The sequence below is a fragment of the Tetrao urogallus genome (assembly GCF_951394365.1).
Source record: "Tetrao urogallus genome assembly, chromosome: 2".
In the NCBI taxonomy this organism is placed as follows: Eukaryota; Metazoa; Chordata; class Aves; order Galliformes; family Phasianidae; genus Tetrao; species Tetrao urogallus.
In genome coordinates this window covers 623,524-644,778 of record NC_136814.1, presented here as the reverse complement: position 1 = coordinate 644,778, position 21,255 = coordinate 623,524, and the positions used below count along the sequence as shown (strand labels likewise).

At 38.9% G+C, this 21,255-nt stretch overlaps 2 protein-coding genes across 2 annotated transcripts in view; one reads left to right on the top strand and one right to left on the bottom strand.

Moving 5' to 3' along the window:
- PUS10 (pseudouridine synthase 10) overlaps positions 1-15,846 on the bottom strand; it is a gene marked incomplete at both ends in the record, with an annotated part of 28,685 nt that extends 12,839 nt beyond the window's left edge. Inside the window, 6 exons of the mRNA XM_079532776.1 lie at positions 1,835-1,896; positions 3,245-3,356; positions 4,881-4,915; positions 12,204-12,290; positions 13,942-14,208; positions 15,721-15,846. Of these exons, the coding sequence (XP_079388902.1) occupies positions 1,835-1,896; positions 3,245-3,356; positions 4,881-4,915; positions 12,204-12,290; positions 13,942-14,208; positions 15,721-15,846 (689 nt within the window). The remainder of the gene's footprint in view (positions 1-1,834; positions 1,897-3,244; positions 3,357-4,880; positions 4,916-12,203; positions 12,291-13,941; positions 14,209-15,720) is intronic.
- A 391-nt stretch (positions 15,847-16,237) lies between these two features.
- PEX13 (peroxisomal biogenesis factor 13) lies at positions 16,238-20,510 on the top strand (the record flags this gene model as incomplete). Its single annotated transcript, XM_079532777.1, has 4 exons — positions 16,238-16,311; positions 18,091-18,788; positions 19,518-19,643; positions 20,215-20,510. 4 exons carry the CDS (start codon positions 16,238-16,240, stop codon positions 20,508-20,510), a joined length of 1,194 nt encoding a protein of 397 aa, XP_079388903.1.
- Between the last annotated feature and the right edge of the window lie 745 nt (positions 20,511-21,255).

Sequence of the window (21,255 nt, the reverse complement as noted above, 5' to 3'; positions counted from 1 at the left end):
GATGATTTCTAGCCTGCAACACAGTTTAACAATTCTATATACTATAGCAGACCGTAAAGACGTAGGTCTGTCCTCTTGCAGTTTTTATACAAACAACTTCCTGGGCAGTTTGGGACACAAATCCCTTCTTCCAGAATTTAAATACAAATTTCCAAATATAAACATATATAACAAAACATAAACAAATATAAACAATATATCAAAAGCCAATCGATCTTCCATATCACACCAAGGGTTATTTTAGCACATCCACCTGTGCACAACTATGTAAAAAGGGCTTGAGAGAAGAGAAACTGCAGATGCCATACCTGGAAATCCCATTCAAAACCATACCTGGAGTATGGGAGACTTTTCCAAGTTCGGACAACCCCTTACTTTGCTTCCATATGACTGTCATTACTAACATCCTGATAACTGCCAAATTTCCTTATTTACATTAAACCTTAAATAAAACCTCAGAAATACTTCCACATACGGAGAATGCCTGAGAAATTATCAGGTAAGTAAGCTAGGCAATATGCTGTTACTTCAGAAAAATGTCTGATCATTAACTAATTATCCCAGAAAGAGAAAGCAAATACAGGGATATTGTCAAGTCACACAGAACAGATCTGAGTACTTCTTTACAGTTTTCTACTCTACAGGTGCACCAACTTTGGCACTATAACAGGCTTGGCATCAACATTTTTGAACTGCCACAAAATGGTAGTGAAAGGATGAGTTGAAAATAAGAGCTGCCAGGTTTCAGAGGAAGGAAGACCACTGAAGGAAACCAGAATTAATCAAATAAAGTGAAATAAATAAGAACAGAAGTATGATCAATTCAGAAAACGTGGAGTTTTTACAGGACTGCAGGTAAAATGGTAGTTCAGCCACACCACTTTATCTCATTTCTGCCTTGTCTTGAAGATGCTGGAAGGGAAAGAAGTTCAGCAAATGCTGATAATCATTTCTTCCTAGTACCAGGTCATCAAGCATGCATTACCTCATCACCGTGCCCCTACACAACAGATAAGAAGGATGCAGTTGCTGAAAACCAAGAAGGTGGCAGATCAGGCATTCACGAGTTGCTGGATGAGATAAAACCAGGCAAATCTATTAAATACTGCAAAGGAAATTCCTGGTTTCCAGAGATGAAGTCACTATGCAACGCAGAAATCTGAAGGGGAGCCTCCTTCTATGCTAGGTTTAACTTGCTCTAGGAGCACAAGAGTGGAAACACAAATTTTCCAGGAAGCATTAGCAAACAGGAAGATTGAATCTAATTATCCAGAATATAACAACTGCTAGATTTTGAGAAATCAGACTAAATGTTTAACTAAATTCACAGAAATATTTTGCTTCTTTGTGTTAAAAAAAGATTTATATAGCAGATACTCCACAGAGTGAGCCAACAGACTGTGAAGTGGCCAGGAAATTTCTGTTTCTTCCTATCCATCCATGAGAAGGATGAGAGCAGGAAAACCTAGGCATGACCTCAAAAGATGCCCTTGCCCTAAATGATCTGATTTGAATTTATTTATTTTCAAATGATACAAGCTAAACTGAAAAGGGTAATGAGTTTGAAAAGGGCTGAAATTCAACAGCTGGTTTGAACGTTCTCCTTCCAGCTCGAATCAAAATTCAGAATTATTTTCTTCAGCAGATTTAAAGCACAGAATTAACCAGAAGAAATGGAGTAACTTTAAGCTCTGCAGCTTTATCTAAATACAAGGAAGTTTAAACACCATGCTAGCTTACAAACACTGCATATTCTCATCTGTAGCAAATCCAAACCAATGAAGTTGTACAATATTTAGATAAAAGATCTTATGTTATTTACATCGAAACTTACAGGAAATGGCACTCCTCATCTGTTTCTGGGTGAGCAAAGACCACGCTAACTTCAAACAAACTCTAGATGAAAAAAAAAAAATGGATGGGGTATAATACTCTGTTAAACAAGCCAGGAGGATATTCCCATATACTGTAATGATAGGAAAACAGTAAAGAGGCAGACAAAAGAGGAAGTAATACACTTATTCTACAATATAATATATTCCGAATATATATTCTACAATATAATACAAAGAAATACATTAAAACTTGAGCCGTGACACTATTTGCATTTCTGAAGTACTCAAAGATGATCTCAGAACACTTCAAAGGCATGAGTGACCTATACATCATAGATAGTGGCCCCATTCTGTACAGGGAGAACTGAGTCAGAGACAGTATATACTCAAAGCCTATTATGGTCACTAAACTTAACACACCTTCTGGGAAAGCAGTGCTTAGTGTGGAATAAAGATAAAAACCCTGTAGCGCTCATCACTGTAGAATTTTGTCAGGGGCTTCGTTTGCAGTGACTGGATGGCCTTGGGGCAAAGAAAGGCAACATGTCCTAGTGGACTAACAGCTAGACTAGAAACCACTGTAATCTCAATTCTATCCCCAATTCCCTCTTTGGCCTTGGGCAAACAACACTCATTACTTCTGTTCTTCAGATACCAGTATATCTCAAGAGGGCTATTGGAAAGATTGGCTAATATTCAAGTGGCTTGTAGATAAAGAGCACTAGAAAAGTAACTTTTACGGTACAATGGAGTCTGAAGTGTTTAGTGCCTAAGCCCTGCAGGGTGTTTGCTAACTTGGTACATAAGAAGTTTGTTTCTTTTTGGATTACCTTCAGAGTGACTGCATGATTCTTGCTTCACTAAGACAAAACGGATGCTTTCAATTAGTACTCCTGGGAAAAGACAATCTGTAACTACTCTGGAAGTTGACAAATCAACTTAAAGACTGAATGAGTATAGTCGTGGCATCAGTCCTATAGCTGATGAAAATAACTACAGACTGCTTTGCCCGCAGCAGGACTTTTAGCCATGTTTGCAGAGATTGATTACAGTCAAGATGATAGCATTTCTGGATTTGTCTGACAACTTCTCAATGTTCCATCCAGTCAATGCATTTCAGAAATGTTTGGCAGAATTCAAAAGTTAAACTAGGGTTTGAAAAAAATTATGTCCTACTGGTTGTTCACTAGCACTACAAGTTCCCACGTGCCTATCTCTAGCAGTCATTACAATGAACAAACACTAGTTTTTCCTCCTTCAGAATGTTTCAGAAATATATTCTATCCAGTGAACTTAACATGCTAATAACCTATACGATTTATCTCACATCTATATACGCATATGTGAAAACAAACAAACAAAAAAAACACACAGGAAAGAAGTATTTTCTTATTTATACAACACAATACCTTTCCATCAGTGGGAACACCCAACTCCTCTGACAACTGGGGATGAATAATCCACTTATAAGCTTCTTTCAGCTGAACAATGTCATCCTTTGCCAAGGAAAGGCCCAGTTTTCTGAATAATATATGTAAAGAAATAATAACTTGCACAGGAGTCAAAGATAGATACCATACGATATTTCAAGACAAACTTAAGTAACTAGTTGCAGGTGAACAAGCACTGCACAAATAAAAAGGACAAACGTGCTAAGCATACAGAGCACAGCATGAAAGAAAGGCTGTTGCAAGTGTTCTTATAATTGCAATGAATCTTTGTTTTGAATCAGCAAAAAAGGTGTTGAGGAAGCATTAACGCCGGACCAGGATTTCAGGTAAGATGCTTTCCAGTAAACAAATACTCGTGTGCATGCTGACACCACTCAGCATGATAAATCATACCAATACACTGATCCCATTTAGGGTAAATCTAAATCCATTAAAAGGAACAGTTACTGTTTTTTCCTCCAGACAGACCAGTGAGATGATCAGCTCTATGGGTGGGTGGTCACATAAAAGTATTTATGTTAATACAAGAAAGACAGAAGGTACATGCAGATGGAGCTGGGATCCTTATTATATCAACATCCTTCTTAAATCAACTTCAAGATTCAAGTTCAACTTCAGTAAAAATTTTCTATCTAGATCTTGTTGTTCTCAGCACCCTAGCCACTTGCACAGTATCCTCTCATAAAGGTTCCAGATAAGATAATACCACGTTTTGTCCTGTTTCTATTTGCTAATGTTTCTTTAATTAACAGCTTAAGAACAGGTTCTTTTCTTTCCTGTGCAAGAGAACGCACTATAGTTTCATGGTAGATCAAAAGTTACCAAAACCTTTTCAGAGTCTACATGGAGAAGAGGTTAGAGACTGTCAGAAAAAATCCTTTGTTTTAAAGCAAAACAAACAAAGCCACAACACTAATGTAAGACATTTTCCTGTTGTTAAAGGAATGATTCACTCCTTCATTAAAGGAAGGACATGAACTTCAACAGACAATTTCCAGAGGGGAAAAGTCCAGATAACAATCTCAGTTGACCTTGCTGGGAGAGCTCAACTGACTCTGTAGGTACAAGACCAAGCTTTGATTCCTATGTCTTGCCTATGCAGAGAAGAGTTAAAAGGAGCAGTTGCCAGTAAGAATGCCAGCACATGATTTCAAACCCCTCATTAGGGAACCTGCAGAGCAAAGCATACGTCCTTCTGCATGAACAGACCCAATGACAATATCTGCTCTATACAGGTTAATCTTCTCTGAAGCAAATTAATGAAACAATGGCTTTAAAATTAGTCTCAAAATAAGAAGTGATTTATCTTTTACTCCGACTCTTTCATAGGAAAGCAATTCTACATATTCCACAACTGTTAGTTGAAGCACCTTTAAATGAAAGTAACTGTTTTGATCTTGAAAATATGGTATTAATTCCTTTCTCAAAATTTTTTCTTGAATAAATATCTCAGCAGGTCCATTGCATTAAGTGATGTCTCATTTCAGCTATGCTGAAAAAAAAAAAAAGTTGTAGTAAGAGTATCTCTCCTTTCTCTAATTCTTCGGGACACTTAGTAGACATGACGTGAGAACTGCCAAAATAAACTACTCACCCCATTTCCTGTTTTACCAGCAGCCAAGCAGCATGCTATATGTCATCAGCCAAGCCCAGGAAGAAGAGAGAAAAAAAACGCAAGTGAAATTAAAGGTCAAAACTTCAACTGTTTGAAAAAGTGCAAGAAAAATAATAACAACAACAATAACAATAATAATAATTTAAAGTTTAAAAAAAACTCACGTCAGTAAGGAAGCATTAGGATTTTAAGTCAGCTTTTGCTTTAGGAGTAAAAAGACAGAATTAGTGTTTGTTCTTTTCCTCAGAGACTCACTCTGCATGCGTGAGCTCTTCCTTACTTTATTGCTCATTCTCCCATCACTGCACTCACAGAAACATAGGTAGGCTTTTGGGAAGCAGAAAAATTAATCAATTTTCCATCACATCAATTGGAAGCTTAACACGTTTGCAGAACAAATAATTGATTACATGGCAGAGAGAGTGTGCTACCCCCACATGGGACACCCTAAGTAATTTAAATCAGTTCCTAGGACAATCTGACATATGTGGAACTGGGGGCAACAAAAAGCAAAGGAAAAGACTTGAAGATAAATGATTTCTTTTTCCCCATTATGCTAAGCTACATTTTCGTATTTCACTAATATTTGAATATTCTGCTGCTTTTCTCTTCCACTTGCTGATTTTTAAAGTGTCAGTCAACACAGTCCTTTCAAAGCTGTTCTGTCATAACATTCTCCCTGTTCTCTAACTCTTTGAAAAAGCTTTCACTTTTATGCGCTCCTTCCTATACGTCTCCATTTATCACTCCTGATACAGTTTGAAAGAACAAGTGCATGTGTCTTACAAGGTCAAATACGAAAGAACTGCCCACTTTTATTTATTTACTTACTGCAGAACAGCTCTTCCATTTCAGAAATAACTGAAGATAAGCAGACAAAGTTGAAGTTGTGATTGCAGTATCTATAGACACTAAAAGTTTAAATCCCGAATACAGGAAAAGCTAAGGATCATTTTTGTTCCACACTGACAAAAAAAAAAAAAATCAGGCTTCCCCTGCTGATAACACTAGTTCAGTTTTTACTTTCCTAGTGATACTGAATATACTCACACATCTGACTAAACGAAAACCAAATTAGTATTACCAAGCACTAATGAGCATTCAGTCTGCTACCAGAGAGACCATGGAAATGACACAAAAGGCAATGGGAAGTCCCAGATCTCTGCAATAAACTGCATAAATTTCTAAGTTTATAAATTAAATTTTCAGTTTACAAATGGACAACCAAGACACCTCGAATCTCATCTATCTTTAAAAACAGATCAGGCTGCAATAAAAGCACTTCCAAACTTGCTATTAACACTATAACTAGGAGAACTGATAACCTAATTCAAGTGCAGCCAGCACGTACAGAGAAATTAAAACAAATGTCTAAGATGGTATTTGAAAATTGATCTGGCATACTTTAAAAAAATAAACACACAAACAATAACAACAAAACAGAGTTGGCATCCATAATAAATAAAAACACTAACTAGAAGACATACTTAGGGTAATCATGAACCACTCATTTACACCACTTAGTTAAGGAAACGCACACTGAATATGGAAAAGCAAAGAACAGAACAATATACTATCAGAAAGCTGAAAGAGCTGTTGGTACAAACACTGGAATTCACTAACAATTGCTTATTCGAGCAGACTTAACTTCATATTCTCCTCTTCATTTCCCAGCTGACCCTCTGTTGTTTTTTACAAATCCTTTGTGAATACCAGCTTCTGCAGCTCCAGATACACTACTTTGAATGGAGGTTCCATGAATATTTGATTTACATGAGAGACCATAACAAAGTTCAGGGATGTCACAAGGTCTTTATCCAACCTTGTGCTTAAAGCACGAACAGTTATGAAACCAGATTGCTCGGGGTCTTATCCAATTAGGTCTTGAAAGCTTCCAGTAACGAAGACTTCTCCACTTCTTTGAGCAACCTCCTCTAATGATTGATTGTCTTCAGTCCATCCTTTATAAATACTTCATCATACACTGCTGCCCACCTGCAGCAGCCTTACATAGCTAACGAAATATAATATGGCAGGCTTCTTTAACATGATAGTGCCCAAGATAGAAGATCCTGAACTTAGGTGTCACAATCAACTCAACAAGTGGAACTCAGCAGTGCAACATTTAATATTAGTTGTAACAAAAGTCAAAAGCAGAATTAAAATGACTGCTGATAAAAAATGATAGCAGAAAAACACAAAAGAAAGCACAAGAAGCCACAGCCTTCATATCAGTGCAATGCTATCAGATTTAAACAAAATTTAAAGGGACCAAGAAATCAAAGACTTCTAGTGTACACTGTTTATGTCAAAAGCTTCCAAAAGCATACCTTTCCAAAACTTTGCTCTGGGAAGCTTGACATTTTAAAGGTGCATCCCTTTGCAGACCCAATCACTTCTCTTTGTATCGACATATTAATCCCATATGATGATCTCTTGCTTCTTTCTAGTAATTTTACAGTGATTTAAGCTTTATGTTTTTCACTCTGCAATGCGTTAAGAGTTACTGCCATTCACAGAATGGCTTGGATTGAAAGGGACCTCAAAGACCATCCAACCCCTCTGCCACAGCCAGGGTTGCCAAACCACTAGATCAAACACTATATCACATTGCCCAGGGCCCCATCTAATCCAAGGACTCAATATCCACCACCTCTCTGGGCAGCTTGTTCCAGCATCTCACCGCCCTCTCAGAGAAAAACTTTCCCAACATCTAAACTAAACCCCTCTTTTAGTTTAAAACCGTTCCCCTTGTCCTATTACTATCTAGTCATGTAAAAAGTTGATTTCCTTCCTATTTATAATTTTCCTTTAAATACTGTTAATGAGGTCTCCCTGGAGCCTTCTCTCCTCCACAGTGAACAAGCCCAGCTCCCTCAGCCTTTCTTCACAGAGCAGGCGCTCCAGTCCTGTGATGATCTTCACGGTTCTCCTCTATAATTTTCCTCTGCTGAGGGACCCAGACCTAGATGCAGTACTGAGAGGGACCTCACGAGGGACAATCCCTCACCCTGCTGCCCCCCCGCCTCTTCTGATGGAACCCAGCATACCATTGGTCTTCAAGGCTGCAAGTGCACGCTGCTGGCTCACGTCAAGTTTTTTCCTCTACCTTGTCCTTCTCGGCAGAGCTACTCCCTTGTCCTTCTCAGCAGAGCTACTCTCGAGGAGTTCTCTGCATCACACTGAAAACACACTTTACTAAACTGAAGTTAACCAAAATTCTAACTCTGACATCAAATGATCTTCCTCTAGTCTAAATCACGTCATAATAATATCTTTTGTCAAGGAAATAATGAAGAGGTTGGAAAACATGTATCAAACTTTTCAGAGCACAGGCACGGTTGCATCATCTTTTGGTTAAAATCAGAACAAAACATACCATATATCACTTTTATATGCTGACAGAGGAACTCAGTCAAAAATTCGTCTTCCTTTGGTACATCTAAAAGAATGAGGCAATCTTAAAAGCAGTGCTAGAAGTAGTAGGGGGAAAGAGATATGGTGAAGGAACCATGCAGCCTTTGTTAGATACATAATACACAAATCAGCTCGTTACTGACCAAAATAAATATAATTGTATTGACGGAATACTGTTTACTCAAATTCAGTGATTCATTACACTGCATATGTAGACAGTATGAGTAAGACTCCTTCACAAAATACTTGAGGTATACTATAATCCTGTTTGCATAATAACCCAAATAAAATCATAAATAAAATTAGCTTCAAATTGAATTTCCTTGAACACACACTCAACACACATCCAAACTAGAGTGTATGACCATGCCTAGAAAGAAGTCTGCATCCAAAAGTGCCAATTTAAACAATCATATGTCTTGATTTAAGGCACACTGTATGTTTGGTAATCAGTTGGGTGGCCGATCTCACCCCCTTTCCCTGTTTTATGGGAGTAGAATCAGAAACTCGAGAAAACTTCTGTGTGTTACTAACTGCTAAAATAGGTCCGCAGGACAAATTTCACCTTCTCTCTACTGACTGCAAAGTTAAAGATAATTAAAGGGGTTTTAAATTACTTTTCCCCTTCAGTTAAGAGGAAACAGTAGATTAGGCTGTAGTGAGCACATAAGTCAGAAGACCCCAAATTATAAATCAGATTCAAACAATCCCTCTACTCTTGCCTTAATTCCCCAGCTCTGCCCTTTCCCAATTGTATGCAAAGCAAGGGATCAGACCCTTCTATTTCATAATTACGCTATGTTTGAGAAGTGGTTTGAAAATGAAAGATGCTCATTACAGAGCTCAAGCCTGCAGGGCAATACTTAAAACCTAACATATTTCTGAAATACACTAGCACAGGCATTGTATTGATTACAAGCTGCAGGATATTATTCTAATGCTATCTGAGGAATCACAGTGGCAACTGTTGAAATACCACGTGCAATTCCAGCCATCGCACTTTTTCTCTGTATTAGAGCTCAGAAATGGGGAATTCCATGATGAGGTATACACAGCCCTACAGGGAGTAATGACTATACATGCTATTTGCATCAACGTCCTTATAGCAAGTATCAGGATGATGGATCACAACAGAGACTACAGACACTGCTAATAGTCACATTTTTGAAGGGCATGACTCGCTTCATATTATATCGTTGCCTAATATAAACTTGGAACTGCTGCATTTATGATTTATTTCAATCAAATATCCTACTTCTAGAAAGAGGTGACAGCTTCTGTGCATTACAGATACAAATACTACGCAAACGTTAATTTTATGTCTTCCTCTTCTTCAGTTCATTCCTACATTTTAGGATTAGCAGGATAACAACTGTTACAATAAAATCAGTTGAAGGTAATATTAAAAGACAGTTTCTGATTTTTTTTTTAAAGTAAGTCTGAGAAAATCTGCATGTCATACAAAAGGTCACTGGGACAAGGAAGGCTGTCTTTGGGTTATCCTTTTATTATAACATTATGTATGTTCTTGCGGAGTGCAACTTAAAAAATTAAAAGCAAGATTCAACAAAAGATCATAACCTCAACACAGAACATCTCGAAATACACCCACTTCTATCACTTGCTGCTTTTCTGTAACTATAAAGTGGAACTGTTTTCAACAATTTTTGAAGTGGTAAACAAAATCCCATGGTTTTAAGCAAGTTCTTTCTCACCACCACTATCAATCATTTTCATCTCCTCAGTTAGAGCACAGTTCTACAAACAGCTGAGTTAGCATTTGGCACTGAAGGTGTAGAATAGAAATGACAGTAGAAACCTTCTAATGCAGGTCCCAGAAGAATCAAAACTGTTTCCAAAGAGAACATACATATTTTTGGAGCTTCCCATTCATTCATCTCATTCCTCTTGCTCACCTCTGGACCCAAATCATATCTTTTATTGCCTCGGTTGTACCAAGCACGTAATGTTTGTTTGCTTGAACATAACAACCAGAAATCTCAGATGGAGCAGATGGACAGGTTAAGAATTGCATCATCTCACTCTTTTTATCAAGTTAATAATTTACTGCACTTAGAAGACAGTTACTATAAAATAATAAATCTACTAACTACATTTGCCAAGATAGTTTTCCCATTCCATAATCTCAGGGCATCATCAAGATTTCAATCACCAAGAGGAATTCTTTGAAGCAAATTATTCTTTTTTGTTTCCACTGCCTCAAAGCAGACAGAATCGCCCTACTTGTTCAGACCAGCAGGAGAACACCAGTGAGCTAGAACTGCAATGCAAGAACACCCCCTACCGAGGTATTATGGTAAAGACCCATAAACAGGTTGCTTCACAGCAGCAGCAAATTTTTCTTGCCTCGCCTCTTAGTTATACACATAAGCTATGAGGAAAAATACATGTCTTCAAGATAGATAAACTATAACTGTCAAGCCAAATATGCATAATGAAAATGAATTAAAAACTTGATAACATGAGAAGTGCAGTTGAGACTCAAGGCAAAAGACTGAGTTCATTATTTTCTTTTCCACTCACAGACACTACAAAGATTGAAATTCCCTTCTGGAACTGGCAATTGAAAAGCCTCTATCACTGGCACCCTGGATATAATAGGGCTCCTCTTTTATTTTAAAGGTAACACTTCTTTGGTTAACTCTAAGCACAAATCTGGGGTAATTTTGACCAACATTTGGAATTCTATGTCCATATACTTAACTGGCCTAAAAGTGTTGGGTTTCTGGGTGGATTTTTGGGGGTTTTGTTTTTAATAAATCTCATTTCTTGGATGACCATAAAATGAAAGGAGAGTAGTAAGTGTTTATCCGGACACAAAGCAAAAAGTAATTTGCTCTGGCATTATTTTACTAGACACAGTGGCAGCTGAAGTGACCAGCACAACTAGGCTTAGATTTGGATAGGAAGCAGGTAGTCTGATGTGGAATCAGACTTAGAGCATATATCAGCACACGTTCCTACACTGGCATTTGCTGAAGATATAAGAACTAATAATACTACTGAACACTAAAAACTGCAGAATGAGAGCAAACCTCGTCACAGATTCATACACAAATCCAAGAGGATCAATACTACTTTCTGCCACATGCACTCAAGTTTATACTAGATCCAGAGGCACCTATCTTAAAGAGTTACAAGTCGCTTTTTACAACAAAATTTTTGAATCAATTCATCACTTCATTAGAAAACAAGGCAACATTGTAAAACATCACATAATAGTCACTTTACTGGTCAAGTTATAATATGCCTAATATTCTCCCTCGATCTTCAAAAGAATTATCAGATATATATTGTGTCCATGCTATCATTATCTTATGTAATTAAATGACTAAAATGTAAATAATTTAAGTTTTAAATTTAAGTCAACAATTCTTAACAATTCAAGATAAGAACTGCTATCAAAAAAGTAGTTTTGCGACTACAACTGCAAAAATCCAGACTTTCAGCAACGCTCAAGACAGGTGACTACCAAAAGATGTCTTTTTACAGCTTTTAAAATGCTGCCAAGTTAAAGAGCTTAAATTCAAACTTCTTCACTTCTACTCTGAACTACCAATTATCATTTATTTCAGGAAAGGCACCAGCTGTGCTGTTCCTTCTCTGAGAAGATCCTCTTTACTTTTTCAGATGTAAAGTAGCTCCCAGGCTAAATGAAAACTGAAGTGACTCAGACACCTTACTAATTATGACAGTACTTAGCAAAAAGGAAAGGGAAAGCAGACTACACTTGCAGCAAGGTTTGGGGTTGTTTTTTTTTTTGAACGATAGCAATTAAAAATCAAACTACCTCCAGTCTGTACCTTCCACAGTTACCTTCTTTAATACGTGTTTAATTTATGAAGGAGTATCTGCAAAACTCACCTCCCTGACAGACAGCTGTGGTGGTAGTGACACAGAAAATACAAAACTGGTGAACTGGTAGTCAGAAGAATTAACCTTTTCACACATCTGGAAAAAAAGAACATTAATATTGAACTACAGCAATGGAACTAAGTTGATAATTTTTTTAGGTTTTCTTTATCTAGCATAATCATTGTAAATCCATATTAGTACACATTCAGATAGATGCCAAACATACGAACTAGATTAGCCCCTGACAACTTACTGAAATACAAGCCTGAAAAAAGACCTTATTAATGACTCCTATTCTTACTGGTGTGTGACATTATGAAATAAGAAAACACATTCTTTTAAGGCCAAAATCATATACACAAATGTTGATGCAGGAAATTATACCACAGAGACCACATGCTAGAAGAGTTGACTCGTGATATTTTTCTTCATGGCACAGATACAATTCTATGACAATAAAAACTTTTAAGTTCCTGTCATAAGAAAGTAACAAAAAAGTATTCACAGTAATAATTCAGTCAATCTTCAAAATAACAGAAGACAATGGAACATTTCATCTTTCAGTTTATGACAGAATTTTCTCAGGATTAGTATACAGTTATTACAAATAAGCAGAAATATCATCTAGTCTTTTACTGTTCTTCGATATAAAAACCATGTTAGTCACTGGAACTACAGCAAGAACCCAAACATGCATCAAATGTTTTAAAGTAAGTTAGTGAAAGCTGATGGCTAGCTGTTTCTACCAGAAGGGACAAAGACCAATTATGAGGTTCCAGGATGAAATCAGCAACTCTGATAAGGAAATTTCCTTGTGAGAGAATCAGATTTTGCGGTGCCTTAATAAATGTGCCTGTGCGCAAGAGCATGTTATGTGATTTTCTACTGTTACAAAAGAGCATAACTCTGAAACAAGTCTTAAAAGTAGGTTCAATTAAAATATATATACTCTTTCAATGGAGACAAAAGGAAAGAAGCATCCAACAATTCAACAGAATCTATGTAGTATGTTCCCATGGCCCTATTTTTAGATATATTAACATCACTAAACCAAATCTGTTTCTATAAAAACTCAGTCAAACATCTCAAGTGCAAGTGGCATTTTTAGCTAATATTTTAGTTTGTCACATAAGCAATTGTACTGCTCAGAGATGATATCTGCAACATGCGTTATGTCCATGCTCTCTCTTAACTCCTTTTTTCTTTATTATCTGCAATCTGTTGTACCACCAAACACATTTTTTCCTTTGTGGCTTTCTAAAAAGTCCCATATGGTAAAGAAACACTCCTATATTAGAAACACACAGTTAAACTGAATAGCACAGCATTTGATGCCTCCTCATTTTGCCCTTACATAGCAAAAAGGGGAGAATCATTTACAGTGAGGTTTCACTTGTACTCTAAGCTCCTAAACTGATTACAAGAATATGCTCCTGTCTGTCATTCCATTGCACTTATACTTCTCTTTCTGAAGTTATATTATAACAAACCTTGGATAAAACACGGTCACACAAACAATTTTATTTTCCAGCTGCAAAATAGGTATGCAAGCACTATGTCAGTGAGCAGTATGTAGCTGAATGGCGCCATCTACAACTCAAATATTCAACACAAGTAAATGTTTCAGTTTGGTTTGCTCCCTCTCAATTGTTTAACTGTACAGTGTTTCTGATCACCAGATCTATACTGCAGACCCTGAAGTACAAAAGCTCCTAAAAAGTACCTAGATTAAGAACTGATAATTTACCTTTTTAACAAAGTTGATCTCGCAGAACTCTTGAAGAATTCCCAAACACACATTGCAAACCTCCTCAGCTGAGTTCTCCACAGCAGCATTATCATCATTAACCAAAGGAATCTGACTGAGCACTCCATTCTGGTTCAGATCATCAGGCCCTTCTTCTGCATGTCCACGTCTGAATCGCTTACAAGGCGGATCAGCTACATCAAAGCAAGCTGTATCTTCTTTTTCTTGATTACCTTTCAGGAATTGTTTCATATCCTTCATCAACTCCTAACACAAACAGAGGGATTTTACTGTTGTTGACTATTCCTCTTTAATTCAGTGCTGTAAAAAGCACTAACAAACACGGGTTTAAAGAAACAGAAGAAACCACCTGTAGCTTTAGTCTTTGTGTATGTAACTAACAACTTGTAAAATATACCAAAAGACACTATCACAATAAAAAATAAACTTCTGTCAAAATGTTACAAAAAAAAAAAAAAAAAAAAAAGATTTTTGCTGAACAGACTACTTTACTGTCCAAGAACACTGGAAACATTTTACAGACTGACTTGCACAACTGCATTTATCTTCAGCCTCATCACTGCTCAAGGAAAACAGATGTTTATTTCCTTTTTGCCGTTCAGATAACCTAAGACTTTAACTCCTCCAACACGATTAGCCCACACAATGAAGACAGTTGGCTACCAGAGTATGAGAAGAAAATTAGAGCAGATAAATGTGATGGTGAAATTAAACACACATGACAAAGTACATGTCTCAATCATTCATGTAATGAGAAATTTAGGAATATTCCCAAGTGTGGTGGTGAGGAGAGAGAACTAACCATATATCTGAAATTTAAGAAGGATAAAAGGTAGAGGTAATACACTGGTCAGAAAAAAAAGATTTATTAAAACATCTTCAATAACAGCAGTTACTGTGTTGTTGCAACTTAGATGAAAATTGGGTACAGCTGCAAAAGAATGATAAACCACACACAACAATACAACTTCTCAACAGAGAGAGTTGATTAAAAATGAAAAAAGGATAAGGAAGAAAGATGTGGAAGAAGAATTCTGGAGAGTCTAAACTTGAGTGAAAGTGAAATAATGAAGGCAAACACTGTAACACACAAACATAAAGACAACACGTTAGGGCAAATACACAGAAATAATGGGCCTACACAATGAGAACTCTAAAAATCAACATGGTGGAAGAACAAATAGCCAAAAACAATTTGACAAGTGCATAATACAAGAAAACAGGAAGACTGTGCACAACTGGGAAAAAAAAATTAAGAACACTGAATTTCAGCAGGAAGGTGAAACTAAACAGAGTGCCTAACAGCACTGTTTGAATGAAAGTGGAGGACCTATCCTTCACCTGTACCATTCTTAGCTACATCCCTCAACCAATTCTCCTGGAAGATGGAAGAAATATGAAGCAAAAAGGGAAGGTCCTGAATCAGCTTCAGTGACCCATAGCCCCTTTGCTGCTTACTGCATGAAAGGAGGGAACTGTCATAGCTACACTGCAAGAATGATAGAACCATGCTGTGCAGAAGTTGCTCTGTCCTGTTTACAGGGGTTTTCGAGGAACGCACAGCAACTTAATAAACCTAACGCCAAAATCATAGGAATTCTTATACTACAGCATTACTGTAATTTCTCAAATTTGCACAGTTCTGCAGTCACTTCTCTTGACCAAGAATACAAACAACATCCTTCTCCTCTAAGGAGTGTGCAAATAATACTGCATTCATGCGGTTGCACGTTCTAATTAGGAAAACAAAAAACAAACCTTGTATGGATGTCTATAAAGCGTCTGCGATCCCACACGGCAGAACCTGAAAATACATCGTGGGCACGTGCCAGCGCCCAGTAACAGCTGAACAATCGGTCTGTCCTTTTCTGTTAGAGGAGGCATGCTAGACAACACTAATATATACTTAAAAAAAAATAAAATAAAAAGGAAGAGGCTAACGATAAACGCAACTCAGCAAACAATGAAAGAATTAATTCACCTCCCAAGGAGGCAGCCGTGGTGCCAGAGGAGCCAGGGAACCCGGTATCCCGGCACGGCACCGCAGGCCGCCGCACGGCCCTCAATCACACACAGCACTGCGCGCAGGGCCGCGCCAAGCAGCCACTGCGGCGCGGGGCGGAGCGCGTCGATAGGGGCGGAATGTGGAACGCGGTGCCGGAAGGCCGCCGGTTCGATCGCTCGGCGCTGCGGCGTCCCGCCTGCCGGGGGCGGGCGGAGGAGCGCGGCGGGCCGGAGCGGGTCGGTGCTAGAGCGGGGCTGCGGCGAGGCGGAGATGACTTCGCAGCCGCCGCCTCCCAAGCCCTGGGAGAACCGGCGATTAGCAGGTGGCGTGGCGCCCGCCTTCCAGTGAGTGTGAGCCCCGAGCCCGGGTCTCTCCGCGCACGGCGGGGTCGGCCTTCGCTCCCTGCGGGCGGCCGAGCTCAAAGGTCGGGCCTACCCGTCCGCGCGGCGCCGGCCCAGCGAGGCCCGAAGGCTTTGGTCGGGCAGGGAGGTGCAGGGCGGGTTGTGCGCTGGGCGGCCGTTCAGCCCGCTTCGTGGGGAGTGTGTAGGGGTGTGGGGGGAACCCTTCGTCGGCACGAAGGGTGTTGTGGGCTCCAAGCCAGGCTGTGGAAAGCCGAGGATTTAACGAGGTGGAGGCGGACGTGTTAGCAAAGCTGGGTGTGTTGCCACGAGTGGAAAAAGCGCTGCCGTTCGTAGCTGAGGGTTGCGGCACCGCGGAGCCGTGCTCGCCGTGGGAGTGGGGCTGTGTGCGGGCATTCCTGGCGGTGGAGAAGATGAACGTGTGTTTGTTACCGCTGTGCTGACCTGGGGCTGGGCTCCTCCAGAAAGCAGCATACGCACTGGGAAGGATGCCGTGCAGAAAGGGTTGGCGAGCTCATTTAAATCAGAAATCAAGGAAAGCTTGATGGCTGGAGATCAGCCTAGTTCTTCCGCTTGGTGCTGTTGATTGCAATTATGGTGAGCTGAAACTGGGTAAAAGGTCACCTGCAAACTGAACTTTCAAGAAAAACCATGTTTTCACTATAGGCTGAAGCTTGCTGAGCAAGATGTGTAATGTTTTTTTCGTGAAGTTATCTACTTCATTTTAATTTACTCCAAGTATCTTAAAAGTGAGCTGTCCTAAGGTGGCTTTTGGGCAGGTGTCCTCATCTTCTGTAGTAGTAACTTATTTTTACATCTGCTTTTAACTTGAAGTCAAGATTGGAAGAAACAAACAGTATCAAGATACAAATATTATACTTTGCTTTAAGTAAACCTACAGGTTTTGCTGTGGGAAAAGTTGTTGCCTATCATATATGTAAGTAGTATAGCAGATTGCTTCAATATGGAAAACAGCAGATGTTGGACAGCTACTTAATAGAATTCAGGTGCCAACCTAGAACTTGCAGAGACCTATTAGAAAGGGCATAGGTAAACTGGCTGAAACTTACAGGCAATGCAAAGGGCTAGAAGTTCATTAAATTAAAAAAAAAAAAAAAGTAAATGAGCTCTTTCTGCCAAGTGTTAACAGTTTTAGATTCAATCCCAGTTCACTAAGGGAAAGCAGGGAGCCCTACTCTCTTGTGTGTGCTGTATAGTCATTTGAATTTTCAGTTAGGTTCCACCAGCGGTTTCTCCCAGGGTGACTTCAGAGGAGCTGTCTACCTTCCTTCTTGCTGTACCATTGGCTATACCATTATCTAGAAGAAACGAGAACAAATGCAGGAATTAAAGCTTTCAAATTGCAAAATATTCTTGGTAGTGTGTATGAGATGCTCTTTTGCACATGCAAATGACTTAGGAGTTGAATGAGCATCAGGTTGGATGGGTCTAGCCATAGCATTTTGTGCTTTTAGTCTGTACGATAAAAACAGTTTATATATGTTTCAGTTATGCTGCAATTCAACACTTACACTGATTTTTTTTTTTTTTTTTTTTTTTTTTTTTAGTGAAAGGCTTGTATTTCTTGACAGAAATTTTTACTTCCTACTAACACTGTGCAACAATACAAGTATTTGGCAACCAGGTTCCTCAACCTGGCACTGCCAAAACACAAGATCATATTGATAGCTATTCAAGAATGCTGGAGAAAATAAAAACATAACTCATTCTGAGTACTGATCTTGGTTGTCTGAATTTGTTTAGGTCTCCTGACTTGAGTGACAACTTGCTGACCAGACCTGGACAACCCACAGTTGCACGAATACCTCCACCTGTTTTGCCAAGACCATCACAGCAAACAGGAAGCAGTAGTCTCAGTATTTTAAGGCCAGCATATAGCAGTTCTTTTACTACAGGCTATGGTTCATATGGAAATTCTTTTTATGGAAGCTACAGTCCTTACAGTTATGGATATGGTGGCTTGGGCTATAACCGCTTTCGTACAGATGATATTCCTCCCAGCAGGTTTGTTCAACAAGCTGAAGAAAGCAGCAGAGGTGCATTTCAGTCCATTGAAAGTATCGTGCATGCATTTGCCTCAGTCAGCATGATGATGGATGCTACCTTTTCAGCTGTGTACAACAGCTTCAGAGCTGTGTTGGATGTAGCCAACCACTTCTCCCGCCTCAAAGTACACTTCACAAAGGTGTTTTCAGCTTTTGCTTTAGTGAGAACTATAAGATATCTCTACCAACGTCTACAGCGATTACTGGGTCTGCGGAAGAGCTCTGAGAATGAGGATTTGTGGGCTGAAAGTCAGGGGACAGTAGCTCGTGTTGGTCTTGAAGACAAGGCAGCTAACTCGGCAAAATCCTGGCCTATTTTCTTGTTCTTTGCTGTTATTATGGGAGGTCCATATCTGATTTGGAAACTGCTTTCTACATACAGTGATGAAGAATCAGGTAAAGATGATCTGCAGCATGGGAGAATCATGAGAAGTACAGATGATATTGTTCATTTAGTTATCGTGTATAGAGATTAACCTTACACTTCAGCAATGGAAATCTATAGATTCTGGGGTACAACACTGAATTTTAAGCACGTGGTATGGTACAAGTAATAGCTTGTATAAATAGCCTGCTGTTGAACTGAGATTCAGTTTCATGGTACACTTTATGTGATTGCAAAATCATGATTCCTTTCTATTTAAATGTGGCAGGTGGAGAAGAAGGAAAAGCTGTTGGTTAGGTTTACTCACCAAATCGCAGAATCACAGAATGGCCAGGGTTGGAAGGAGCTCAAGGGTCATGAATCTCCAACCCCCTGCCACATGCAGGGCCGCCAACCTCCACATTTCTTAGCAGCCCAGGCTGCCCAGGGCCCCATTCAACCTGGCCTTGAACACCTCTAGGAACAGGGCATCCACAGCCTCTCTGGGCAGCTGTTCCAGCACCTCACCACTCTCTCTGTAAAGAATTTCCCCCTGACATCCAACCTAAATCTCCCCTCCCTCAACTTAAAAGGTTAAAAATGTTGTCTTTGTTAGTCCTGTTGGTTCTCTGCTAGAGAAGCAAGAAAGTTAAGGTGTCTTCTCCATTTTTCTTTTATTAAAAAACCAAAACCAACCAACCAAAAACTTCTCATCCTTGAAATTCAAAGCAAGTAACTTCTTAATTTCTTTTTGGAAACAGTATCTAGTAACTGGGCAAGTGGAGAAGATGATCATGTAGTTGGAAGAGCAGAATATGACTTCAGTGCTCTTTCAGAAGAGGAAATATCCTTCCGTGCTGGTGACATTCTAAAATTAGCACCCAAAGGTAAGCTTTTAACTTTCAACTTGTTTTCTAATTGTATGTGAAATAAGTTGTGTAGTTTGAGTCTGAATTGTGTGTAGGGGGGAAAAGAAGGGAGCAAGGAGCACGGGGAGAAAGTGAGATTGTAAAAACAAAACACCTTTTTTGACGCAATTTCTCAGACCTACTGATTATTTTTTTTAATTATTTTTCATTATATGCACTGTAATAAAACTTACTAAACAGTTTTGTTCAATTTCCCTGAAGCATAACACAGGCTAAAAGTATTACTCAGAGTATACTTTGTGGTTACCTTTGTGGCTATCCTTTTTTCATATTCCTTGTCCAGCTGTGAAGATCCTTAGGCGTTTGCAGTATGGTGGTGTCAACAATTTCAGCTTCATAGTACACTTCAGAACACCTCTTCAATGCAGATCCTTGTTATTTCTCTTGCGTAGTAATTTGTATTTCCCTTTTATTACAGAGTTATTTTCTGTGTGATCAATTGTGCTCTGCCTTCTTGTGTATTTGTGCCTCAACTGCAAAATACTTTGAATTGCTTTGTAACCTAATGCTCTTGCGTTTTCTTTTTCAGACCAACAACCCAAAATCCGTGGCTGGCTTCTGGCTAGTTATGATGGTCAAACAACAGGACTTGTACCAGCTAATTATATCAGAATACTGGGCAAAAGAAAAGGCAGGAAAACAGTGGACCTGGAAAGGATTACAGAGCAACGTCCATCTTTCACTGGGATGCCTGCTAGAGGATCCACTGCTGCTGTGACTTTGGAGGAACAGGAAGCTGCTTTTGATTCTGTTTTTGCAGGAAGTAATAAAGTTCCTGTTGCATCTGACTCCACTGCAGTTAGTGGAGAGAAACAGGAACTCTAATGCACTTTCCTCAACAAAGCAACTGAATGGTGTTTTATTGATAAAACTTAGGGTATGTTTAAAATCTATGTTGTAGTAGAACACTGATGGGCCTGTACCAGACTGGTAAAAAGATGGAGAAATTCTTGCTCAAATTTGTATTATTTCTTTTTAATTTACCTAAGGCCGCATATTACCTAACCACCTTGCAGCAGCTATAAGATCTGGAGCCAGGAAGAATTGAGGTGTTTATAACAAAGCAAACAAACAAAGTAATAAGTGCTGGTCTGTTCTGATTAAGTAGAGAAACTGTTGATAAAGTCTAGAATTAATGTCCAGTCTTCGTTGGAATGTCAGCTTGACAGGATGCCACTTCAGCTGATGTGCAAAGAGAAAGTAAATTTCTGTGAAAGGTTGTCCGGAACTGGAGGCTGAGGACAATACTCTAGTAATAGTACTTTGTTTCCCTCTAAGAATTGTGAGAGATTTAGGTGACACAGTCAAACCATTACAAGTTCTCAATTGTTTGCTTTTGTAAGAAGTAGGGCTTCTGTCATAAAGACTTAGATTGCTCTTTCTCATAAAAATAGTGACTTATGAGAAAGAGAAGGGGGTACAGTAAGGGAAGGAGATAGAAATTCAAAAAAAAAAAAAAAAAAAAAAAGCAATGCATCTTTGCTTATTAAAATAACATTAGAGTAAAGGGCATCATCTAGTCACGCACTTCCCATGTTGTTTATTTTTACTTCCTTCTATGGTATGCTAA